Raw genomic sequence first — 16060 nt, 5'->3', positions numbered from 1 at the left:
ACGGCAAATTTTGTTGCCTAATTACTATGCTGGTAATGTTCTCTGGAGCTGCTAATTGTGTAAACTGTTTTAAAACGCTTCAGAATACGGTTTGACGTGGGTGACCGCCCGTCCAAGTACACCATACCCGAATATCGATCGGCAATATGGGCTAGGGAGAAAGGTAAGAAAGAGTGCCAAATAGAAAAAAAAAGAAAGTAGGCGGGAGGGGAGCAAGTAAAATTTGCAGATTTGAGCAGCGCAGCTGTCCACAGAGTGTTGAGTAAGCTCACTGAGAAGGCCTCCCGCCTTCTCAGTGAGCTTAGTCAACACAGTGTAAATTAATTTACCCCCTCTAAAGTGATTGAGGCTCTTAATGGATGTATAACTCACACCCTTGCACAAAATAATTAACACCCTTAAAAGTCAATGAGGGTGTCAACCTCTAACTCACACCCTTACACACTTCTCAATAAGTCGGTTTATAACTCACACATTTACACCCTTCTTGGGCGTAAGGGTATGAGTACTAGACCAATTTACACCCTTATTCGTTTTAGGCCTGCAAATGATTTTACAGTACACTTACACTGCGCTCCGTGAGGTAACGCTTGAATGAGTACGGTTACATATTTTCGAAATAGAAACTCTTATTGCACGCTTCTTGGACTTACTAGGTTGACACGTAGCAGGTGTGAAAGCAAGTTCGCAATCGCTTCTAATATATTTCAGCTTGATACTACAGTTTGTCTCAAGATGCCGGAACTGGCGTCATCGACCCCGTAGTGATGTCATATGACGACACAGAGCAAAATTCGCTGCTGACGCAGTGTAGCAATAAGGCTATTGCATGATGCCTGCGCTCGCGCGTGGGGAGGCCTCAGCCTTGCCTCCGTTATCGCAGGATGAGAGCAAGCCAACATTTTATGACGTTATGGCCGGTCATGAAGAACGTACTTCCTTGGCACCGAAACCGAAACTGCCTCTTAGAAACGAGTATCGCAGTAAAATTGTACAAGCAGCTGTAATGCACGCAAGTATTTTCTTTTTTCCTTTAGAGCAGGTAATTAAGTCGAAAATATCACGTCAGTACTTTTTCAACATCCTCTTAAGTCCCATAGTTGACGCATAACAGCGACGCGGTGAATCCGATCTGATAAAGTCATTCCGGAGTTACCCGCATGAGCCAACGGCCTGCAAATACTTAAAGGGACACTAAAGCGAAAGACTAAATCAATTTAGACTAATGAAGCATTGTTTGAGAACCCTGCAGGCAGTCATTTCAAAAAATAGTTTGATTATTAGATGAGAAAATGAAGGTCCAGGTATCAGTATTTAAAATTCGCGCCGAAACCCCAGCGCCGGTACGTCAGCGTGACGTCAGGGATTCCAAAGTACGTTTTCGCATATGGACCGCGTTGGATGATTAAAGGTTCCCGAAACTTGCCGTGTTTAATGTTTGGTTCCTTTAGAACACAATGTAGTCAATCTGCACCGCTATGTATAATTAGTAGGCCCTAGAAGATGCCATCAAAATCCATGACGTCACAGCCCCCAGGTGCGGGAACTTAAGTAGGCGTCGCCACCCGTATTTCGTTCTTGCGCTTTTTCTGGCTTACCAAACGTCTTACCGTTGTAAGAGTGGTGTTTTTGTTGTTGTAGAGCGATAATTTACTGATGCAGAAGAAATCATTTTTCACATTAATGTCCCTTTAAAACTTTAACTCTGGGCATATGCACGGGAGCGAGGAGAAATTGCTTTTCTCAGCAGCCGCTCCACCGATTTTGACAAGGACTGTTGCATTTTAAAGAAGTTAAAATGTATTGACTGTAGCAAAGCAAATTTAAAAGAAGTTAAAATGTATTGACTGTAGCAAAGCACATTTTTTTATCGAGACCCTAAATATTTTTCACAAAAGTTTTTCAAAATTCCAAAATGCAATGATATGAAGTATGAAGATTTGCGAACTCAGCAATGAAAATAATGGTGTCACAATGCTAGAAATTGCACTAAAACATAAATATAGGACGGAGAGAACTGATGTGTTATACGCCGCTCTGAAATGTACCACTGAGTTGCGAATAGAGGTATTGCAAAATCCTCGTAAAAATTGTAAAATTTGCGTAAGCCGTTAATTAATGTGAAATTTATCCACCATGGATGTTCTAACAGATGACGCCCACAGAACGGCGATATCGGTTTTCATTGCAGAGTTACGGGTCTGGAAACTTCGAGCTTTAATTTCTTGTAAACGTTCCGATTTTTAAAACTTTAGCAAGAACTTCTAGTTGATAAATAAAAAATCTGCTTCCTTCACTATACATAATTTAATTTTTCTTTCTCAGATGCAACAAACTTTATCGAGGTTGGTCTAGCGATAGTCTCACGCGAGAACTTCTGCATTTTACCCGTGTTTCAACAGGGAAATCGGAGCGGACCTCGAACTAAAGCTCCTTTTTTAGAGGGGCGAATTCGACGACGTAAGTGGTATATAGCGATATTGTTTTTGGTATCAGTCAAATAACAATGTACGAACAGTGCGGTTGGTGTGCCATTCTTTTTTTCTATCAAAGTGTACCGAAATTGGGCCAGCTTTCGTTAAGGTTCATACATAGAAAGCTAAATTCTGAGGTTCTACGCGCCAACACAATTCTCTGATTATGCAGCAGTTCCTGCAGTGGAGGATTCCGAATTAATTTCGATCACCTGTGCTCCTTTAACGTGCATCGAATACACGGTAAATTATCGTTTGTTTAAAACATTGATTTTGTATTTCGGTTTCATCGAAATGCGGTCGCTGCGGTTGGGAAGTCGAACCCACGACCTCGCGCTTCCATCACGTGATACCTGTTCCACCGCGGTAGGTTAATTGTAGTATAAAGAGAGGGAAAAAAGAAAGACAGATAGTACACTCCATCTCAGGAGTCGTTTGCAGCACTGTGGAGGCTGGGAGACTCCTTAGCCAATAGGAGGGCCGAATGCCCGCCGAGATGTGTTCATCCGCGTGGCGTCGTCTGCTCGCCGCCACAGTAATTCGCGGTATACAAACGTGCATACGCAAAGGTCGTAATAAGTCCCTTATCCTTATAACTTATCATGTGCCAAGCAAAAACACACAACTCTCTAATCCCATCGTTGATTAGACAGTTGCTCCCGGAACTATATTCAGCTGCGCGAGGATATTGCCTGCGCACAGCCTCGTAACTTCGACATGCTGCGAACGACTTGTGAGATGGAGCATAGAGTAACTTTTGCAGAAACACGCCCCAAGGTCGGACTCGGATCATGCTGTACCCATCCGAACTATACCCGAACTCTCGTGCGTCCCGCACTGATGTGGGTCACTCCGTGTTCTGTGCAGAGGAATGGCGTTGGCGGGCCGTGCCGCAACAGCAACCACTGTCAGCCACAGCTGTGCTGCCTCCTGGCTAGGGACCACACACGCACGTGCCAGCCCATGTCCAAGATCGGGCAAAAGTGCACCAACGGCCAAGTGAAGGGCGGCGCCTACCCGGACCACTGCCCCTGTCTAGAAGGTATTACGGGCCCCAGCCCGACATGGCCAAGACGCAATATATTTAGCCCCCACCCCCACCCTCCCCCGTATTTGCGTACGACTCACTCGAGTCTCTATCTTACTCCGCTGAGTAGAGTCACTTATTTACTCAGCACTGCCTACGTTCATTTGGCAGCCAAACGGGGAGCGGTGCAGGTGCTAGCACGACTTAATGAAACGCGACCAGTGGAGCGCATGGCTTTCGGTATATGCTGCGCTGTCGACGCTAAGTGCACTGCGCATACGTGTTAGACACACTTTCTTTTTACGCGCAAGCGAAGGCTCGGCGAGATTATGTCTGTCCCTGCGAAGGAAGCGAGCGCCGGAGGAGGAAGGCGCCCGGAGGTGGAGTTAAAGTACCTTAAACTTCGTAAAGTACTGACACCCTCCTCCTCCGTCTTCCCTCCTCCTCGTTTCTCCTCTCTTTCACGCTCCCTCCTCGACCGTGGTGCCGCCTACAGTGCTCGAGCATAGCAACGGCGCCAACATGCGCTCCTCGACACTCCGTAGACGCTTCTCGAGCAAAAATGGCGCTGATACACGGCGCGCGGGCCCACGTGATGCTATTAGGCCAATAGCGACGCGGCGTCGGCCTCGGCCAGAGCGCACGAGGAGGAGGCGGCATTCTTCAAAGCGTGGCACTACTATACGAAGTTTAAGGCGCTTTGGGCGGAGTAAAGAATCAGCGCGTTCGCGCCCTTTCCCTTTGTGTTGCAACGCCGTGGAGATCGCTGTGCATGTTCGCGGTGTTTCTTCTTTACATGGGTAGCAATATGCGCTTTCCATGTGGCACACCAGAGGTCGCCCAGTCTTTATCCATGTTAAGGTCCCTGAACAACACTTAAAGGTAGCGACATTCCTCCTCGGCCGGCCTCTTCTTCTCCTGGCCTTCTCGCAGCTCGCTCTTCCCCTCGTAGCTAGCCCTCGCAGTTTGACCGTTCGCTCGGAAGCCGCCCATAGAGTTACACTAGGCGGGACATTAAAAATTGCTGTTGGGTGTTTGCGCATGAATTTTTACCGCAGTTAAGGATTGATTACTGTGTGCTGTGCTAGCAGCGATGATGGAACGCTATGAAACTGGAGGAAGCAGATGTTTTTTGTGCTTTTTCAGCGCGTAACTGCGCGCTTGTTTTGTGGATTCGGCTTGGCTGCATGCTTCCAGTGGAAACAAGGCTTTCGAGGCTAGTTTTGGTGGACAAATTCCTTTTAGTGTCGAGTACTAGCACAGAAATCTAAATTCTTTGTCCCGCCAATGATCTATACGTAATGTACACGATGTTTATATACATGCCAGAGCTTTGTTTGAGCGTTATGTCGTCCACTGCCATGCATTGTACTCGTAGGCAAGAACATTGTCGCGGCTTGCGCAGATCAAACCGCTTCGCGAGTTATTTCTATTGCATTGATAAGATTCTTCATTTGGATTTCTCATGACATTTGCCTGGGTTTGAAAGGGCTACGATGAAGGTTTGGCCGGCACACGCCAAAGACGATGAGCTCGCGTGTGTGCAGCACTATGTAGCTGCCGATTCAACAACTCGGAACCCGCCGTGGTTGCTCAGTGGCTATGGTGTTGGGCAGCTGAGCACGGAGGTCGCGGGATCGAATCCCGGCCACGGTGGCCGCACTTCGATGGGGGCGAAATGCGAAAACACCCGTGTGCTTAGATTTAGGAGCACGTTAAAGAACCCCAGGTGGTCGAAATTTCCGTAGTCCTGCACATACGGCGTGCCTCATAATCAGAAAGTGGATTTGGCACGTAAAACCCCATAATTTAATTTTCAACAACTCGGATGCGTTTGCGCTGGTCGAAGTGCGTACGTGTGTACGTGCGTGTCCCCAATCGACTGCCGTGTGTCCAGCTTGTGTACCTTCATAATTTAATCATCTTAGTAGCATGATACTAAGATGATACTAAGATAGCGTCACGTAGAAACGTGCGCGTTCAACGCGGAGCATCTCAGCCATTCTCGTCGTTTCGTCATGACGCTGGCATCTCTTTGTGCAGTGAAACTGGGCCTGCGCTTTTATGACAAACTGGCGCCGTTGGCTCTCAAGCGCAAACATCACAGCGGAACCTGTACTTCGTTTGTGAACAAAGCGTATGCATGAATGAAAGTTACACATACAATTAGTTTCCATCAATGAGCACCTCCCCCCTCTGCGCAGTTGCAATTAGGTCAATATGAGCCAACAAACTCGTGCACATTATCCTGCCGAGACTGCGAATCGGAGAAAGCCTGCTCACAACAGTAAAAATCAGTTGCATTGGTAGTGAACAACTTGTCCTCGCAATATATATTTGCAGTGCCTAACAGAAGCATGGACTCACCAAGTTGCGCACTCTCAGTACTACAACAGTAACACGTGTTGTGTTTCTAGAACGATATATTACAGAACACAGCTTACGCACTCCATAGCTTCACCCACCTGTTTACGATAGCGCGATCAGGAAAACAAATATGAACGAGCACCGAGAATAGAACCCATGCATAAGCTTACCCGTTGCCTGAGCTCCGCACCCCGTGACCAAAGAAAGAAGGCTCCGTTCATACACGTTTGCACTTCCAGTACTCTTGAAATCAACCCCCAACACACACACACACACAAAAACTGAATTCATGAATGACGCGGTTAGTCACGAAACTTAGCTAAAACATCTGTAATCTCTTGAGAAAGCTTTGCCGCGGAGTCGACGGCCAAATGTCATGGTGGTGAGTGCGCCGAGACGCGGAAAAAAATAATAGAGAAAAGGGAGCGAAAGATACCACGTGACGGCGCTCAACCAATTGGGAGACGCAGACCTCTTCTCCGCCATCCTCTCATGCTGCTCGTAGCAGCGGCGGCGGCAAGATAAAAGTATGTCGCTACCGCTAAGTTTTATTCAGGGACCTTAATCAATGTAGCGTCCGCGACCGCTTTCGCGCCGTTTCCGTTTGTGCTTCGTCACAGTGGTTCTCGCTGTATATGCAGAGATAGGAGCCAGCGTCACACGATGTGATTGAAGCGAAGAGTATCTGCCAAACACGTGGGGAAAAACGTCAGAACACGGATGATACGTAAGAGCGCGCCGTAGTCCAGTCCAGCGTAAGCTTGAACCGCCAAAAGCGCCTAGTAGAGCGAGCTCGCGGGTTGGCCATGCTCAGTGGAGCCTTTGACTAGGGCACCAACCCTGTGATTGCAGACAGAAGAATCCATCAGAAGATGGAAGAGGCCGTCTGAAGCCGCGAAGATATCTTTTCTAGAGCCCAATAAATGTTTTCCGATCCGATGCCCTGAGAAATGACCTTTGCCAACCATCATTTTATCAAGAAAAGAAAGAAAGGGGAAAAAAGGACAACACTACACCTAGGCATCCGTTGTCGCGTTGGCTCGGTAAGTACGCTGACAACAAAAAATATTTCAAAAGAGTCGCCGGCAAGACCTGATACCGCTGTGTACAAGTATGATCGAACAATGGAAGAGGCAAAGAAAAATCACGGACATATTCCATGTAGAATAGTTCAAACATCGTAGCCACCTGTATTGCAGCACATCTATCAGTAAAAATGAAAACGAAACTACCACATAGTAGGCCCCACACAGCTATAGTGTCGCTTCTGGTGCGTATGTAGCATAACTGTCAAAGTATGTGGGATGACTGACGAACTGCTCAACAATTGATACACGTGCTCCACGGGTACAGAAATGACGCGAACTGCCTAATACCTCAAACGTTAGTGACAATGATGTGGTGGTACACAGACATGCATAATTTTAATGAAACATAATGTCATTCGAGGCTTACTGCACCCTTCGGCCGTATAAAGCTCGTTCTCTTCTTTTTTTAAATATTAGGATTGCCAAACAGCTTGTAGCACGGACTTCAGCGATCGTCATCGCCATGTTCAATGCCATTAGAAGCCTGCATGAAGCAGTAACTTGAGGTATGATGATATTAGGAAACTACTGATGTGTGTCACGGGTATAATTTACTAACTAATCAAATAAGAAATATAGTTGGGCAGTTGTTTAAAGGTAAAAGATGGCCAGCAAAGTAACGGAGTGATCGAACTTTTGGCGCGTTTCGAACATTACTTACCGCGCGCGGCATCTGGATCGTTGTTCGCACGAAGCAGACGACTCCAGACGCAGCATCGGGAGATTCAACGGCAGTGGCTCCACCTCGCTGCGCTGTCGCGAACTCTCAACTCGTTGGCGCTAACTTCATCCGTCCACGGCGCGACCCACTTTTCACAGCGTTGGCAGGACAGTCCGGTTTGCGTACTCGGTTTTCCTTTGCTCTTCCGTCGCGCACTCGTTGAATCAAAAGCAACACGGCGGCTTGGCTCCCACGCGCGCCGACAGAAAACCGGATTCGGGAGGTCTCTCTCAGCTTGGAGCGGCGATCCACCACGTAGCGGCCAACCGGTGAAGTTGCTCGAGTTTCAATACCGGCGCCTCGATCCGCCGGTCGGTTGCAGACACTTTCAGTGTAGACAGGTGGTCGAGCCAAACGTCTCTTATACCCTCGCAACTTGAAGTTTACTTGGCTGCGGGCTCAGCTCGAGCACTGAGCGATTTCTTCCACAGAGCACAATGGGAGGCCCGATGAGCATCGACAAAGAACTTTCACACGCTTCCGAAACGACCCGTTGCCACAGTCTGAGGCGTGTTAATTGGCGGCAGGAATCTTTCGAGTCACGAAGCAGACAAACGCACCGACACTCTCGCCTGGCAAACTTACGTTTCGCCCTCAGTGGCACGTCCAGACTTAGCTCAAGTCAAAAGTCTAACCGGAAGACTCCTTTCGCCCAAGTAGAGAGGTTCCATTGCAGGGCACGAGCACGTGGACGACAATTCGACGCGCTCCACAGGCATTGTCAGGGGAAAATCGTTGACGCTTCAGTCACAAACGGCAACGGAGGTAACGTCTTGTAGCGGACAAGTTCAACCTTCAACAATGGCTCAAGCCTCGCCGAAATCAAGTGGCGGTGCAGCTTTCACACGACCGATCGGCGGGCGTTCTTTCGGTGGGCTGCAGCTTCTCGGGGCGGTACCGCCAAAATCCGTTTACTTAGGAGGACCTGCCGTTTCGGCTGCACGCTTGCGAAGCAGAGGCCAGTGTATAACCGAGACGTTGCTGGCGGTAGTTTTCCCGGCAACTTTTTGGGGAGTATGTGACAAATGTTGAAGTCAGGCACTCACGAAATGGGGCCTCGCGACAGTTGCAGGCAGCATAGACACGAGCGCTTGCTCGTGGCGAGCTCTTTCCGCGTTGTGACCGGCACCGTAGCGGCCACTGGAAGTCCCGTTATACACCAACGCACGCTCTCTGTGAGTGCCGCCCATAAGCGAGGGTGACTACTCGGTCCGCCGTTGAGGGTGAGAGGGGCGAGGGTAGACCTCCCTCTCTCACAACTGGCAGCGCGCGCTTCGCGGGGTGCATAATTAGTTGGGCCGCCCGCTATATATACTTCATTTCCATTTTTATCTCTGTGTGAATGGGAGAGAGAAGGGGGTCTCGTCGTTGTTCCGACGGGACCCCTTCTCTGGTGGTTGGGGGCAGGTGTGGGAGGAAGTGGACGTGGCGGGTGCCGTGAAATTTCGCGCGTAATTCGCACTCTTATAAGCGGGGAGTAACGCGAAGCTCTTGTTCCTTTTTTCTTTTAAAGCTTGTTTCACAATACCCCGAAAGGCCCACTGAAGGGTATCACACAGAGCGGGGGGGGGGGGGGAGGGGGGACGAAAAAAGCAGGGAACTGCATTATACAAACGCGACAAGAATATACACCATGAGGTGATAAGACCAAATCCACAAATGAAACAGATTGAGAAGTGCGGGGGAACAAATGTATAAATGGGCAGAACTGCAACATATTAAAAACAAGCTAAGCAAGATATTGAAAATAAATATAGCAATACGGTGGCCATCATAGACAATAATTATGCAATAATAGCGCAAAAATACACGAACAGATGTACAAAAATGTGCAGGAAAAGTGGTAGAAAACGCGGTCTTATTCGTAATTTAGGCGATCGCTTGAACATAACAGTAAACAAGTAATTTGGTTTATACATTGATATATGTGTGAAAAGCGGCGAAAGGTAACATAATCGGCAGTTAAACTGAAAACTGGTTCTTCGTGTAGGTAGTTCTTGGATAGCTGGGAAATCTTATTGAGTAGCAATCTTGATGGCAGGTTATTCCATTCAGCTCGGGGGATGAAGGAATTAGCAAAAAGTGACGAACGACAGGTTTCATCGTAAAAGAGTGATCTGTGCGGCAAAAGAAGGCTGTGGGTGGTGGGAAGATCCGTTTAAGGTGCGGGTGCCGATAAAGGCTATGGAGAAGCGATAGGCTAGCGGTTCTGAGGCGATGTGATAAGTCGCCAAGATGAGCGCGATCTTTTAGTGCAGAAATGCTAGCATATGTATACGGGGAATAACCTGAATAAATGAAGCGGGCCACTAGGTTTTGCAGCGAATTGATTTCCTGAACGAGATAACTTTGGAAAACTTCACAAATGGATATGGCGCACTCGATTTTGGGACGTATCAGTGTCGTGTATGCTAGACTAGGTAAGCTAACCGCAGCATGGTAGTCCCCATGGCGGCCTAGTGAGCGGTTAGCTGATGCTAGCGTAAGACAGATGTGATGAGGCCATGTTAGATTGGACTTTAAGTGAACGCCAAAGTACTTATATGAAGTTACAAGTTCAATGGCGTTGTTATGTTGTTATTTATTATGTAAGCTCTTGGAAATTTGTGATTACGTCTGGAACGTAATAAGTATTTTGTTTTAGAGACATAAAGTGTTTTAGCCATGTTTAACGTCAGTTACTCATTGCTTTAAGATCAGCTTGAAGAATAAGCTTGTCGTTGTCAGATGAGATAGTGCGACATGTTACACAGTCATAGGCAAAAAGCCTGATGCGGGAAGACACACAATTAGGTAACTCATTGTTATAGATTAGGCACTTCGCACTTTCAGTCCTTGGAATCCACACGAAAGGCAGTTCTTGTTTGTTTGCTCCCTAAAATACTTTACAGTACACACGGAAATGCATTCTCACTAGCATCATCGTACGCCACGCCGGCTGCAGATAACAGACAGAGCTTTGGGCGTCTTTTCCAAGCATCCAATCCAAGCATCCAGCACGTCTGCTCTGCCACGTGCAATCAGTTACTGAAACGATCTCCGCGACAGTGTAACTAGAAACCGCAATTGTGTTTCGTCCCGTAATAACCACCTGTAACACTGTTCAGCGGTTATGCAACCAGTACTGTTCGTTTTCTTTTCTTTCTCTCTTTTCATCTCTTTAATCCCTCTCCATCAGTACAGGGCGGCAAACCGGTTGTGGGTCTGGTTGCATGTGCAACCAGTACTGTCCGTTTTCTTTTCTTTCTCTCTTTTTATCTCTTTATTCCCTCTCCATCAGTACAGGGTGGCAAACCGGATGTGGGTCCGGTCGCCCTTGCTTTCCTTTAAATATTGAAACCGTGGTTGTTGCGGCATATGATATTTTAACTATTGTATAATATCGTTTTCCTGTGCATTGACGAGTCGCTTAATAAGTTTACAAACTACTCAGTTAATTGACGAGACTTCCAGTTGCCAATGGCACCACAGGAGTGTATCAAATGTACCATTACACTTTCTCTATCGCCCTCGTACATTGTTTTCAGAGGTATAAGGCGGAACGACTCACTTATGCGAATTCACAAACACTCTTGTGCGACCTTCTCTCTCTCTCTCTCTGGCATTGAAAGCACAAGAAACCAAGTAAAAACTAGGGCTTTACGCTGGAAAAAAGTTTACACGCTTAAGGGTGTTTTCTTGTCACACTGGTAACACCCTTACCGTTAGGGCCTTACAAAAATTTATAGAGGCCAACAACGGAGCTCAAACTAGACTTGCGATGACAAATGACATAGTTGAAAACTATCTACTCATTCTGACATCCTTGGTCCCACAGAAATATCCGACAAGAAAATCTCACAGGAAGAGATAGGAAACCATCCTGTCGGAAATTTGTTGGCGCCCAAGGCTGTTAGGATGATTACATAGTTTTGAATTACGTATTTTGTGATTGCACGTGTAGTTAAAGCTCCGTTGTCCTCATCTACAAATTTTTATAAAGCCCGATCAGTAAGGGTGTTACCAACGCGGCAATAAAGCTCCCTTAAGGGTGCAAATATTTTCAGAATCTATTGACGTCGTGACACCGAAGGATTAATTCGCAGCAATTAAGCATCTATAGCACGGGTTAACCTGGATGGGACGATACGAAAAGAAAACTTGATGTGCAAAAGTCTGGAACAAAACCTCGTGTACTATGTGCTGGCTCTTACGGTATAATGGCGGGGAGGGCGAAACCGAGAAGCTTTTTTTTCTCTTGCGTGGAAAAATATCTGCGGGTGTCGGGGGACCGACGGAACGAGTACGTTCGCGACGAATCTGGAGGAGCTTCTTTTCTCTGCGAGGCGCTGAGCTGCGAGGGCGTGTTGTCGATAGAGATTGGCGTGTCGCTTGCAATCGCAGTTAATTAGATAACCGCGCTTATTGGGAGCTACTGGTTATGGTCAGCACGCGCTCACGTACGCACGCACACAAAGCGGTGACCTCGGCTGGACACACAAAGTAGCGTCCGCAGCCAAGGTCAGCCAGCATTCAAACAAAATAAAGGGTTAAATTATAATTGGATTGAAAAATAAGCGGAAGCGGCAACCTGCCAACTTTTGCGCACTATTATCAGGCGCAAGAAGGACGCGAATGTGGGAAAGGTGCGACGAAGTGCGTGACGTCATGATCTCAACGTGGGTGCCCATTTATGTCACTGGAAGGCAGGCGCACCAGCATGAACGTTTGACCGTGAAATTAAAAAAAAACGTAATTTGGCCTTGAGATTTCCCGGCTAATAACCAATTACATAGCGCTGAACAATTTCGAGAAGGTTCTGTAAAAGCAGTATCTCGGTATAGAGTGGAAGCTAAACATTTTCCCGCGACTGTTTGGTTCGGGTAATTTGTTGAGAATTTGTGTACATCTCCTATCAAAATGTTGCGGTGGTGGCGGCGCTGGATACAAGATGTTATTGTAGTGCTGCGGTGCGTTTTTCACTCCTTAGGAACGAGCCGAGTTGGCTTCCGAAACTTCGGGTTTTCGTCACTCCACTGTATTGTTGGAGACGTTCGCAAATTCCTAATTTACCATTACACATCGATTATTCGCTGTGTCTGTTCAGAGACTCCTTGAATTAGAAAATTTGCGAAATTCTGGAAATGAAATGTTGCCCTAGCAACATTGCATTTATAATACAGCTATTTCCCTTCCGTTTCGTTGCAGTGAAATGTTTAATATTTCGTGTCCTAGGTATTTGACGCGTTTATGACCCTTTCAGATCTGTTCTTTTTTCAATCGCAACATTTCGTGCGCCGAGTAGTGGTATTTATGTAGCTTTAATGCCTGTTTTCATTTTTGCCTTTGTGACGTTGTGTCACTTGGATATATTTCTACATTCTTCATGTTAAAGTGATTAGTTGGTGGAACATCCTGTGCCAATATGTCCTTTTTTAGTGATGTCAAAACAAAAAAATGCTCTCGTCCACATAAATACTCCTTTTGACCTGAATCGTAGAGAGCTCAGGTGTCGTGGAATCATGGGGTTCGTTGAAATGCGAGTACGAAGGAACTTGTCGATATCACCGGCTGCAATTGCTCTTCCTGTCTTAAATCACACGGATTACATGCACGACAATGAAGGACTACCCGCATGCGAGAAACGCGTAGTGTACCGGCACAAACGACCTACCCTGTGGGATCGCCAACGTATTACAGGCTAAAAAAATGAAACCATAGAGAAAGCAAAACGTTCAACCACCATTACTCTAGGTGTGGCTGACCGACTCACTGACAAAACGATGCTGAGGCTATGATTTTACTCGTCGCAAATCTCAATCTTGCAGAGGCAGTTGTCTGGCCACACATATAGACGGCTCCGTATGCGTGGCTGAACTTCCCATACGTCATACTTAACAGTAAAAATGAAAGAAGAAGAAGAAGAAGAAGAAGAAGAAGAAGAAGAAGAAGAAGAAGAAGAAGAAGAAGAAGAAGAAGAAGAGACAGATGTCGGTGGACAGGTACGCATACGAAAGACCAGTCGAGTGGAACGTATTAGAAGATATACAAGATCTCGGTAGGACTTCGAATCCCAGGAGAAGATCTCAAAATTAATGGCGTTCTTTCTCCGTATCTTTTCTCTCTCTTTCTTTTTTTTTGAAATTCGGGCATCGGGTTCTAATCGCACGCAATGCTGTGCTCCATCCGGTGTTCAGAAAACAACTCGTCCATCCTCGTTCAGTTCTCCCTTATTTCTTTTGTTGGAATTGTTTTTCGGGGCAGACGAGAATCACCAGTCGAGTGGAACGTATTACAAGATATACAAGATCTTGGTAGGACTTTGAAACTCAGGAGAAGAGTTCAAAATTAGTGACGTTCTTTCTCTGTATCTTTTCTCTCTCTCTCTCTTTCTTTTTTTTTTGGAATTCGGGCATCGGGTTTTAATCGCACACAGTACTGTGCTCAGTCTGGTGTTCAGAAAACAACTCGCCCATTCCCGTTCAGTTCTCCCTTATTTTTTTTGCGGGGCAGACGATTCACGCGCACCAAGTTTATCAGAAGGCTCAAGCACAGTGTTTCACTGTTTCTTTATTTTTTTCTTCGCAGGCCTTTGCTCACTGACGCGGGATCGGCTTCACAACTTCGGCGACAACGGAGTATGCGTACCACCAAACCAGGGTCAACGTCCCGTGGCGTCAGGATTCCAGCAGAGGCCACAGTTTCCCAGGCCCTAGCGGAGCGCAGCCGCTGGAAGCGTCCAATGCTGATTGGACGGTCTCCGAAGAGGCTTCTTGTAACACTGTATTCAGTTGCATTTTTGTACCGCAAGCTCCAGCGAACAATAGGAATGTCTACCATATGTCAGCTTGATGGTGTCCCCCTGCACTCACAAACAATTACTTACGAACGGTACTTAGGTAACGACATCTTTTCTTAGTGTTCGTTTTTTCGCCGCGAAGTAATACACTGGGAACACAGACTTTAAAGATGCATTAAACACAAAGATAAGTTGAGCTGTTTAGTAAGTTATGCTTCAACAATGCCACAGAAGCGACTTGCCGAGAGAAGAGTCTTCTTCAGCCAGAAAGGACGCAAACCGCGGAATACGAGTGGCGACGCCCCGTGCATGTTCGCGAACCAGTTCGTCGTGACGTCATGAATTTTGATGACGTTTGCTCGGGCTCAGTTTTCCTTTATTGGTAAAACACAGAACACGCCGTATTTCAAGGAAGCCACAGACTGACCTGAGGAACTATTGAACACAGGTTTAATGGCGCCGCAACGGGCCAGACGTATGGGAGAATGCATTGAAGTTTGTGACGTCACGGTGATGTTGCGGGAGAAGGGCTTTGGCGGGAACTTCAAAAGCTGGAAAGTCTGGCCTTCAATTTCTCTTTTAGCTATCCGCCTCTCACCGCGCAATAACAACAATGAAATTTTGAAGAAAAAACTTTACCAATGTAAACTAATTCTGTGTTTGGTTTCATTGTTTCTTTAAGATAGCAGGCTTGACGGATGTTAGATAGGGCATACACATACATGCACATAAGGATACAATGGGTAAACTTAGCTAATTTATGGGCAATTGCGTTCATATTTTTTTCATAGCAAGGCATATGAATGGAGTGGAGGCAATGGCGACAAAAAATCATTCTTTTTGAGTGGCTGCACAAGGTCATAAATTTCTCCTCGTATGACCATAGCCTCATTCATTACTGTGGTAGCGTCGCATCACTGGGATGCGACGCTGTGGATAAAAGCTGTGGAATTCGGCCACCCTTATGAGTTTTCGGATGTGATAAAAAAAAAGAGGCAGGGGGGGGGGTGAGTTGCTGCTATGTCTTTTCAATTTCGTGCGCGTCTTGTGAAGGCCAGACTTTTGAAGAATGAAAAGTGGAAGTCACAGGACTATTCGAACATTAATAAACATCATCTTCCAAAGTCTACACGGCGGCAGTACGCCTGGCCATCACGAATGAATTGCAATAAATTGACAGTTGCGTCTCTCCCCGAGCAGTTTCTAGACACCGTCTCCATCTGTACGAAGTCGGAAAACGCCACGCACACACACGCATAAACACAGACATTTGAAGAGCACACGGCATTCAGAGTCGCTTCATTGCTTTAGTTTTTCATTCTACGATAGAAATCTTGCAGAATGATAACTTTCGCAGTGTTTGCCGTCCGCCATGCATCAATAAATAATTTGTTTTCGTTTCTATGTTTGTGTGAGTATGCTCAAGACGAGAAATTAGGAGCGCCATGGCGCCTCCTAGCAGCCTCCGCCTGCAAGCATTCACGTGTTCCATGGAAAATCATTGTTTCTTGGGGGCGAAATTCATCATTTCGATGGGGGCGAAATGCGAAAACACCCGTGTGCTTAGATTTAGGTGCACGTTAAAGAACCCCAGGTGGTCGAAAT

At 46.6% G+C, this 16060-nt stretch overlaps 2 protein-coding genes across 3 annotated transcripts in view; one reads left to right on the top strand and one right to left on the bottom strand.

The window, feature by feature from the left end:
* Positions 1–8857, bottom strand: part of LOC135905093 (CMP-sialic acid transporter-like) — a 70119-nt gene extending 61262 nt beyond the window's left edge. The window contains exon 1 of the mRNA XM_065436078.1: positions 7618–8857. Coding sequence (XP_065292150.1) covers positions 7618–7629 — 12 coding nt within the window. The 5' untranslated portion in view covers positions 7630–8857. The remainder of the gene's footprint in view (positions 1–7617) is intronic.
* Positions 1–15859, top strand: part of LOC135905094 (uncharacterized) — a 34853-nt gene extending 18994 nt beyond the window's left edge. For both annotated transcript variants that reach the window (XM_065436079.1, XM_065436080.1), the window contains exons 2-3: positions 3342–3516; positions 14245–15859. In XM_065436079.1, the coding sequence (XP_065292151.1) occupies positions 3342–3516; positions 14245–14372 (303 nt within the window). In that variant the 3' untranslated portion in view covers positions 14373–15859. The remainder of the gene's footprint in view (positions 1–3341; positions 3517–14244) is intronic.
* Positions 15860–16060: the final 201 nt, after the last annotated feature.

This window comes from Dermacentor albipictus, chromosome 6, assembly GCF_038994185.2.
Source record: "Dermacentor albipictus isolate Rhodes 1998 colony chromosome 6, USDA_Dalb.pri_finalv2, whole genome shotgun sequence".
NCBI lineage: Eukaryota > Metazoa > Arthropoda > Arachnida > Ixodida > Ixodidae > Dermacentor > Dermacentor albipictus.
Note: the sequence above shows the minus strand (reverse complement) of the source record. Positions and strands in the feature narration are given on the sequence as shown.